Source organism: Arachis ipaensis, chromosome B03 (assembly GCF_000816755.2).
Source record: "Arachis ipaensis cultivar K30076 chromosome B03, Araip1.1, whole genome shotgun sequence".
NCBI lineage: Eukaryota > Viridiplantae > Streptophyta > Magnoliopsida > Fabales > Fabaceae > Arachis > Arachis ipaensis.
Genome location: NC_029787.2, coordinates 17,873,652 through 17,884,317, shown reverse-complemented (window position 1 = coordinate 17,884,317; position 10,666 = coordinate 17,873,652). Strand labels below are relative to the sequence as shown.

General features: G+C 34.4%; 1 protein-coding gene across 5 annotated transcripts in view; it reads right to left on the bottom strand.

The window, feature by feature from the left end:
- LOC107629948 (ribosome-recycling factor) overlaps window positions 954–10,666 on the bottom strand; it is a 51,773-nt gene continuing 42,060 nt past the window's right edge. The window contains exons 1-9 of one of the 5 annotated variants that reach the window (XM_016332912.2): window positions 6,663–7,202; window positions 3,661–3,886; window positions 2,575–2,718; window positions 2,364–2,479; window positions 2,199–2,290; window positions 2,068–2,089; window positions 1,912–1,980; window positions 1,337–1,405; window positions 954–1,250 (exon numbers count right to left, since the gene is read on the bottom strand). In XM_016332912.2, the coding sequence (XP_016188398.1) occupies window positions 1,170–1,250; window positions 1,337–1,405; window positions 1,912–1,980; window positions 2,068–2,089; window positions 2,199–2,290; window positions 2,364–2,479; window positions 2,575–2,718; window positions 3,661–3,865 (798 nt within the window). In that variant the 5' untranslated portion in view covers window positions 3,866–3,886; window positions 6,663–7,202 and the 3' untranslated portion in view covers window positions 954–1,169. The other 4 variants (XM_021118319.1, XM_021118318.1, XM_016332915.2 and 1 more) reach the window with 4 other exon arrangements.

The window sequence follows — 10,666 nt, the reverse complement described above, 5'->3', positions numbered from 1 at the left end:
ATATATTTAGTTTTTTATTTTGATATTAAAATTTCTTTTCGAAATAAATCAACCGAATTTTTTTTTGTTTTCTAAATTTCAAAAGAAAATCTATTTTAACAAACCAATCATATTTCTTAAAATACAGGAATTTAAAAATGAAAATAGTTTGCAAAAAATACAAATAGAAAATGAAAATCATAAATATTTTTACAATATTAAGAAAAGGAAATATTTTTATCACTAAATAGCTCATAAATATTTACACCTCACACCGTTTTCTCTAATCCAAAAATTGGCATCGCTCTCCCCATGCTTTGAACACCCCATGCTTTGACCATAGTAATAGAGTTATCAGGAAAATAAATAAATGCAATTGAAAAATAAATAATTTAACAAATTGAGAGATAATCATCATTCTTGACCATAAAAAATTTAGACATTGAGAACATTTAAATAGACTTTCTAATTTCTACATAGTAATTTTTACTCTATTTAAAACTTTTGGAAAGTTTTAACCAATCATTAATGTGAAGTTTTAACCATTTGCCATCCGTAATAATAAGATGGTTTATCTCAAGAGAAAGTTTGAGTCAATTAATTTTTATCCGTAATAATAAGACAATTAATTTTCTACGAAAAATCAAACAAGACTTTTTAAAATTAAAAGTCGGACAAGAAAATTTATTTTTATGGCAGATGTTACATGTTACATTGGACGTTAATTGTTGTAGGATGGTATTATCGTGCATTATACTAAATATTTTTTTTTTATAAGAATAATCCGAAAGGCTAAATGCTACTGATTTGTTTGACAGTCTACTTTAATATATATGTATATCAAAAATACTATTTGAATACGAAAATCAATCACTAAAATCAACTAGCATGTATAATTTAACTTTATATATATATATATATTAAAACAAAACCACACCTTGAATTAAGAGCAAAATGAAATAAAACCAGGAGTGTTGTGAAATCATGAAATGTTCATCTCATTTAAACTATTCAAACAAAAATATAATTCCACTCCATTCAATTACTTTCTATTATCTATTAATCAAAACACAGTCAAGGTTGAAATTGCCATGCTCATTTTATGTATATTAAAAAAATTGCCAGAATACCAACAAATTCCTACAGATAATACAGTCAAGCTTCAACGATGTTAGCAATGAAACTACAAATCAACCTTGACTAATTTCTTTCTCCTTTGCCTTGCATGTATCTTCTGCATTCTTGATAAATTTTTTGGTCAAATCATCAACCTGTAGGCAGGAAATATCAGAAACCATACTACTAAAACCATGGAATCTGATTCTCTTCACAACAACAATATGCATATATAACTTACCTCTTTCTCCAATCTTTTTATGTCATCCTTTGGGAGGCTTGAATACAATTTCTTAATTGCATCCATTGCCTGTAAAATTAACCATGTCAATAAACACAATTGCAACAAATTCTAGTACAATACCAGAATAATAATAATGCAAAATGATCACCTTACTAACCGGGAAAGAAAACATAACCCAGAATGTTAGGCTGAAGCCCTATTCCGTACTTTTGTTATCACCATTTCTTTTTCTTTTTTTTTTTTAAGAAAAATATAATAAACATATCCAGTCCACTCTAATACATACATTATATAACTCGGTACATAAAATAGTGGGATTTCAAGTTTCCAACATTAGTATAACTCGGTTCATCCGACACTGCAAATCAAACTTCTAAGCTTAAGAGAATGTATGAATGCCAAATAAAGCATGATGAATTCAAGTTTAAAGTGGGCCAAGTGATTCAGGTACAATGGAGAACTCTCAATACTTAATGCAGCCCTTTTCCTTAATACTTATCACTTCACTTATGCAAGTAAATGAAAATCATACAAATACCAATCAAGAAGTAGCAAAGCTTTCTACGCCACACCTTTTGTCGTGCTCTTCTAATACTTTGTCGAGCATCTTCACAAGATTTAGCAACCAACTTAGTCATGGCCTGAAACAAATGTCCAACAATAGGATATAGCAACATGTCATGTAATAAGGAGTGCAAATCAAAAGGAATTAAGTATTATAACCTTACCTGCATGTGCTCTTTGGTCAATCTGGTCATTCAGGGGCCGAGAGGTGAATTAGTCAATTTGTTATGAGCATATTCTTTAATAATTTCCTCAGAGGCAGGAGAAACTAAATGTAAATGGGCTAAGTGCTTACGGTGGGATAACGGCAATTAATCTCTCACCATCTGCTTTAGGATTTAACCCCAATGGTGATGAAACAATGGCATTCTCTAATTGTTTAAGTGTCTGCAAAGTAACATTACTTCAGTATTTAGCACCTTGCGAAAATAAAACAAACATCTTCAAAAATATAAAGTACCTCTGGATCATAGGGATTAACAGATAATGTTTTTGGATCCATGACTGAAACAACAGCAATCCGATTCAAAGGCATCTTAATACCGCCAGTTTCTACAATAATGTGGTCCAGCATTCCTGTGGAGACATTTTCATGATTCGTGTACTGTGTCAACTATTTTATCACATACACGGAGATGTTTTATAAACTACTAATACAACCAATAGTATACCTGGAGAGGCCCTTCCAGTTCGTAGTTTGCTTAGTTCAGTTGATAGCGCAGCCATTGCAGCCTCCATCTGTGACATAGCACTTGCCTTGATATTAGGCCCAACATTTGGTGGAACTTCAATGGTACTGACACCGGCTTCATCCTCTAAAATGTATGGACCAATGACCATGAACATTCAAGAAAGTAAATAATGAGCATTAAATTATGCTCGACAGTTGACATGATAATCTCGCAAGATGAATATGCAGCAGCGGATGAATATGTTTTAAGTCAAAATTATCGCATACCAATTCCAAAATCACAGCCTTAAGATAACTGACCTTTTTTATGAAAGAAGAATTTCATTAAGATGCGGAGAAGGATAATACAAACTGGGGATAAGAGTTCCTCTATACACTCATTTTCCTTTGGCATCTACAAGGGGGGAGGGCAAAAACAAAATACTGGATGTTTATTAGCTCCATCCTTTGAAACCCATATTTGCTTCACAATCTTCTTAGGTGCAACTTGCGAAGGTAGCTTGGAGGTGTGAACAAAAATGTCTCCAAAAGATGATGTAGAAGGATCCAGCCTAGAGAAAAAGCATTTCCTCTAGGGTGCTTCACATTACTAAAGACACTGCTTAGATTTCTTTTGAAAAAGAGGGGACAAATCCCTAGAAATCTTGTTAGGTTTTTCCCCTCCTTGAACCCAAGACAACACCATCCTTTTCTTCCCCAGAGATATCTTTATCAGAATGATCCAGTTTAACAAGCCTCCCCCGTTCACTTGATCAACATCAAGGTTCTCATAATCATCACAATTTGACATTTGAGAAGGATCTATCCCCAAACACAAGATAGGATATGTCCCACCCACTTACAGAAATTTAATCCTTTGTTTACCTTTATCTAGGACCAAACTAACATGAGTCCAGTTCAGACTGCATGCACCCTAAGTGTTTGTTCTGAGCTTGAACTTTCATTTAAAACCTTATAAAATAAATAATGACACAACCAAGGCCCATCGTATCTAGAAGTCAAAAAGTGAACTGAGCAATATAAAAACTGGTTCATAAAGTTTAGCAGAGATGTAGTGAAGACATACTTAACCTCCTTCCTTTAGCAAAGGATCTGCGACTTTCTATGATAAAATTAGCCGCTGGAACGGATAAATCTCTATTGTTATCAAAGATCTGAGTGTTAATTGGTGATCTGATAATGTGAGTGGTATCAAAACCCTGACGAGCAGAACTCCAAAGCATAAAAAAGTTCCTACAGGACAACGCACGTCTAACGTATCCAGACATCATCAGTCTTCTTCTTTCTACAATCTGCACCTCGCACAAGTTGAGGTTAAGGAATGAGGAGTCTACAAACATCATGATCCTACACTAAAAAACTTCCAAGAAATGCCAGTAATCTAGTAACTTTTATTATTTCATTGAAGAAAGAACTAAAACAAAAATCTTGATATTGGTCTCAGCATCTAATATAAACATCTTATATCGCAACCATGAGTTTCATCATTTCAACCAAACCAGGGAACAAGACAATCCAATTGATGGGTTGCATAAAATTATCAATAACTAAAAGCTGAAGATGGAACCAAACAAACAACTAAATCTATCCGGGTTTTTACTCTTCTCTAGATCATTAAACAAAGAAAAAGCATGTGATAATATGTGATCTAACACAACTCTGAATAATAATTTGAAATGAAAATTTTGATTGTTGTAGACCTATGTTATTTGCAGAGTTACCTATGATAGCAGTCAATCCCATGGGACCCTAATGGGATTGAGGCAACCCACCCCATCCCAGCACGCATCTGAGACGAGAGCAGATGAGATATCGGTTTTTTTCATCCCAGCCATCCCAACTGGTATTGTGGCAGGATCTCGGCCAAATCACACTGAGATCTTATGTGGATGCTGAAACCTGACCGTTTCCGCCCTATAAGCATCATCAATGATGGATTTAAAAGAGGTATATGCGTACTTTCACTGCCCTTTTTTAGTCTGCAACTTTTCAGTTACTAAAATCACTTTCACTCCCATGTATATATAACATTAAGAGAAATCCTAAATTTCTCTTCTGCCTCTCTTCTTAAAACAAGTGGTAAATCTCAACTCTCAAGTGGTTTTCTCCTTTACAATTTAATAATTTCATGAAATGACACCAAGTTATCAACAAAAACCGACACCTTTTTGTTTTTCTATTTCAATTTGATTGTAGATTCATTCTAAGAGGAGGAGCAAACTTGAGCACCAGAAGTTGCAAGACTTTGTTTTTGTCAAATATAACCAAGCTCTTAAACAGAGATTTGATTGTAAAGATGGAATAGATCCTATTGTTCTTCGTAACGTTGACGCTGATAATGAGTGCATGATAGGACAAAATGGTATTTGATTATTCAATTTTTTGACTTGCGGGCATAGTTTTTTATTGCGGATGGCGGCTCATGGATGAAAGCCAAAAATCCACCATAGTATTATGGCGGACAGATGAACTTAAAATGCAGTACATTATAAATAAATTCTAATCAATATAAGCAATTTTTTAAGCAAAAAGCATGCAATTAATTCAGCAAATTCAACAAACAAACGCGACATTAAGACATAAAACACCAAAACAGATAAGACATAGAGCTTAAATGCCAACTATGCATATTCAAATACTAAAAAATCAAAAGAAACACCAGAAAATAAAGAACAGTGAGGACTGACATATGTAAAGTGAAGTTAAGGATAGAAGAAGAGAGGTTCAGAACAAGGTTCTGAAAACCGGACCAATCATCGAACCACTCTAGTTACTGGTTCACTGGTTTATTAGTTCAACCGGTTCAACCGTGGTTCAACCGGAAAAACCGTTTTATAATAAACACCCGATTCTATAAAATTTCAATGAATAGAGCAACCGGTTCTAAACACTCTTCTACTGCATTTTTTTACTTCAAAAAGGGATCATAAACAACTAGTTCTATGAATAAACAAACTACAATGATATGCAATGCCAAAAATAGGCCAATGATGAAATAATAAAGGGTTTCTCTCTTCAATTCTATGTTCAAGCTTGTAGTAGACCAGAATCAACATAGTAATACCGTTGGAATAGTCTTCCTTCTTAATCCTTATATACCTCAGAATTTTCTACAAAATGAAAATTGAACACAACACACCGCCTTAAAACAAAAACAAAACAACACTCAGAAATCATCACCTCTTCCAAACACAGCCTTAAAACAAAACAGAACAACATTCAGAGTTTGAACATTGATCACAAAAAATTGATTTCTGAAACAAACAAACAATCAACAAAACAATGAAAACAGAATTTATTTTTCCTTCAGAAGAAGAAAACAATGAAAACATGAAGCATATAATAAATCAATGATCACCAATATCCTGCAATAATCTCAAAGACAACAATAAATACACAAGAACAATTTAGCAAATAAACAAGAACAAGACCTAAATGAAAATCCAACAAATTAAATAGCAGCAGCCTAACAATTTAGCAAATTAAGACAATAGTAGCCCAACAATTTAGCAAATTATCAACTTAACAAGTTCGAGAACAGAAAATCACAACAAAAACAAAAAAAAATTAGAAGTAACAGAACAACAACACAAGGACAATTAGCAAATTAACAAGTTCACAATAAGTCAATAACACTTAAAATTTAGCATAAGAACACTAATGCAAGTGGAATCATCATGCTAATATGTTTTCTGCAAAGATGCTATCTGTGCAGCTAAAATTTCCTAATTACTAAGATCCAATTATTCTAATTTCACATGCAATCAACTTACTAAGTTTCTAAAGGCTAGAAATTATAAAACCAACCAGAAATATGGTTAAAGCATTTCATCAAACATGTTGAGTGCGGTAAAAATTGAAACGAAATAAGAGAATTCAAAGCTTAATATCAATGTTATAGAGAAGAGAACATAACTATTGTAACTTTAATTCAGTCTATGAAAAAATCCAAACCACTACCAAATCAAATAGTTACTTATTGTAATAGAAATCAGAAGTTGCAGAGTTTGAAGCGGAGTATTGGTGTTGTGTAAGTGTATTGTCTGGTGGCGGCTTTAGGGAACTCACAAAAGAGAGCAGTTCGACGGCTAGGTGGAGCACGCGGGTTGGTCGCAGAGTTTGAAGCAGAGCAACGTGGCTTCCAGACGAACGCGAATGCGAACTCGAACGGTGAACGGCGAGTGAACGCGAACGGTGAACGCCAAGCGAACGTGAACGGCGAAGAACGCGAACGAAGACGACGGCTGAACGAAGACGCGAACGTGAACGGCAAGCAAACGGCGACGGAAGCGCGGCTGAGCAATCAAAGACGACGGACGCTGAGCTCGAGGAAGCAGCCGCTATCGGTGACAGCGAACAGGGGTTGAAGAGTTGGAGCACGAGGGAAGCTAGATAGACGGACGGATGGCGAACTTTGAGTGCGACGGACGGCGGCAGTATGCCACTCCTTGCGGCGGTGGTATAGGCTTACAGTGCTAGGGTTTTTTGGCTGGGTTTGTGCGATTTCTTTCTGAATGAAAGAAAGAAAGGGAGAAAGGGAGAAAGAAACGAAGGAGCTTCCGTTTTTGTGTAAACCGGGCGGGTTCCGGTTCGGTCCGACCTTCCGGTTCAACCATTTTTCACCCGTTAACGGTTTTACATGTCTGACCGGAGTGTTAATATTGTCAGTTTGCGGTTGAACCAGTCCGATTTTCAGAACATTGGTTCAGAACTTCATACTTACAAAAGGAATTGGAAAAGAAAAACCACCTAGAGTGGAGAAGGAGGGCCAATCACCGACGACGGCTTCTTCCTCGAGCAACAGAAATAACGACAGACAAGAGATTTTTGGAGAGAGAAGAGGCCGAAGCTAATGCGTGAGAAGGAAACTCTCTAAACTCTAAAGATTTCGGTGATGCAGCGTCGCTAAATCCGCCAGGTGATTTTTTAAACCAGTTTAGCAAATCACTTGGCAGATTTAGCGACGCTGCATTGCCGAAATCTTTAGGGTTTAGAGAGTTTCCTTCTCACGCATTAGCTTCGGCCTCTTCTCTCTCCAAAAATCTCTTCCCTCTCTGTTATTCTTTCTGTTGCTCGAGGAAGAAGCCATCGTAGCATCTCTGCCAGCGGCGGTTGGCCCTCCTTCTCCACTCCAGGTGGTTTTCCTTTTCCAACTCTTCCATTCCTTTTGTAAGTATGAAGTTCTGAACCTCTCTTCTTCTATCCTTAATTTCACTTTACATATGTCAGTCCTCCTTATGTTCTTTATTTTCTGGTGTTTCTTTTGACTTTTTAGTATTTGAATATGCATAGTTGGCATTTAAGCTCTATGTCTTATCTGTTTTGGTGTTTTATGTCTTAATGTTGCGTTTGTTTGTTGAATTTGCTGAATTAATTGCATGCTTTATGCTTAAAAAATTGCTTATATTGATTAGAATTTATTTATAATGTACTACATTTTAAGTTCATCCGCCCACCATAATACTATGGTGGATTTTTAGCTTTCCTCCATGAGCCGCCATCCGCAATCTAAAACTATACCCGCAAGTCAAAAAATTCAATAATCAAATACCATTTTGTCCTATCATGCACTCATTATCAGCGTCAACGTTACGAAGAATAATAGGATCTATTCCATCTTTACAATCAAATCTCTGTTTAAGAGCTTGGTTATATTTGACAAAAACAAAGTCTTACAACTTCTGGTGCTCAAGTTTGCTCCTCCTCTTAGAATGAATCTACAATCAAATTAAAATAGAAAAACAAAAGGTGTCGGTTTTGTTGATAACTTGGTGTCATTTCATGAAATTATTAAATTGTAAAGGAGAAAACCACTTGAGAATTGAGATTTACCACTTGTTTTAAGAAGAGAGGCAGAAGAGAAATTTAGGATTTCTCTTAATGTTATATATACATGGGAGTGAAAATGATTTTAGTAACTGAAAAGTCGCAGACTAGAAAAGGGCAGTGAAAGTACGCATATACCTCTTTTAAATTCATCATTGATGCTGCTTATAGGGCGGAAACGGTTTTCAGCATCCACATAAGATCCCAGCGGGATTTGCCGAGGAAAGTTGGGATTTGGCCGAGATCCTGCCACATTACCAGTTGGGATGGATGGGATGAAAAAACCGATATCTCATCTGATCTCGTCTCAGATGCGTGCTGGGATGGGGTGGGTTGCCTCAATCCCATTAGGGTCCCATGGGATTGACTGCTATCATAGATAACTCTGCAAATAACATAGGTCTACAACAATCAAAATTTTCATTTCAAATTATTATTTAAAGTTGTGTTAGATCACATATTATCACATGCTTTTTCTTTATTTAATGATCTAGAGAAGAGCAAAAACCCGGATAGAGTTAGTTGTTTGTTTGGTTCCATCTTAAGCTTTTAGTTAAAAACTGCTCACCAGTTTTTTTTCCTGATTTTATCCATTTTTAATTGATTTTGTGTTGAATTGTGCCAACTATTGTAAAATAAATAAAGAAACAGAAAGAAATATAAAATAAAGAAGTGAAAATAGAAGACTATAATATTAATATTTAGTAATATTATTACCTCAATATAATAGAGATGATTTATATATATTCACTAATTATATGTTGCAGTATATAAAGAGATGGAGGAATGTTTGTTGTTTGTGTAAGTCATTGCTTCAAACCGCACTTCTATTTATAAACGTACAAAAGTTACACTTTCAAACTCAATTAACTTTAGGTTTGTCTTTGATCAACTGAACTTTACTATTAAAAAAATTAGCCGCCCAAGTCATTAATTGGGCATCCATCCTTATCACAACACTTTCTCTTTGATGTGCATTTAAGATTATGCCTCATTAAAACCTTATTAAAGAAAAATCTAATGGAAAAAAAACTTTAATGAAGGAAAAAATAGTACAATATCCTTTGTGATGAGAATTGTTTCATTAAAAACCTTGTAAAAAAAAACTCAATAGGGAGAAAAACCTAACCAAGAAAAAAAGTGTATAGTCTCATAATTAGTGTTCAAACACAAATAACTGGTGGATTTGTTCTCATAATTAGTGTAGCAACAATTTTAAGGTATTATATAAACAATAATAGTGATTCATTTTGTGTATAAACAATAAACTACTGGATGTTCAAACATTTTCACCAGTGGCCACACAACAAGCATAAATAATTTCACCCATACTATTAAAATAAAAGTTTTGATCGGGTTATAAGACTTTGGTGTTTTTAAATTAGTTACTTGCACAAGTAATCTCGCAAATTTCAGGTTGCAAGTCATATTAAACATACGTATGCTGGTCTTATAGATGTATCTATTAAGAACACAAATTGTCTAATCAAAGCTTACATGTTGGAAATATTCACAACATATATCACTATAAATTCCTTTTGGAAATTCAACCGATTCAAATCCAAACTTTTGTTGATAATAGCCATAAAATATTGAAAACATATAGTACAAGAAAATTTATTAGATTGAAAAAATCGTTTGAACCTTCAATAATTATATAAGTTTTTATCCCATTTTTCATATACTTATTATTTCAGTATATCTCATTTGATTATCAAATGACAAACTATTTGAACAAGTAAACTTCTGGTTTACTCACTACCACAAAAACGGATTTTAGCCACGGAAAAAACCGTAACTAAAGTCAAGAAAAACCGTGGAAATGACACATTAACAACGAATGTAGATCCGTGGCTAATAAGGGTGACACATTTTCATTTAGCCACATTTTTGGCCTGTTAGCCACAATTTTATAGACTGTGGAGACATTTAAATAGCCACGATTTTGACATTGTTGCCTACACTCTAAACTGTGGCTAAATGAGAATAATGTAAATAAAAAGTATAATTCTACACTTTTTTTCCGTGGCTAATATTAGCAAGTCGGATTTTTTCGCCATATTTTTTCCGTGGCTAATGTTGATGGGTTATTTAGCCACCGTGTTTTCTGTGGCAAAATAAAAATATGTATGAAAAAATTTGCTAGGCCGGACTTTTTTCCACACTTTTTTTCGGGGCCAGTATTAATTGGCTATTTAACAACACATAAATCCGTGGCTAAAATTAATATTTTTTTTAAAAGTAAG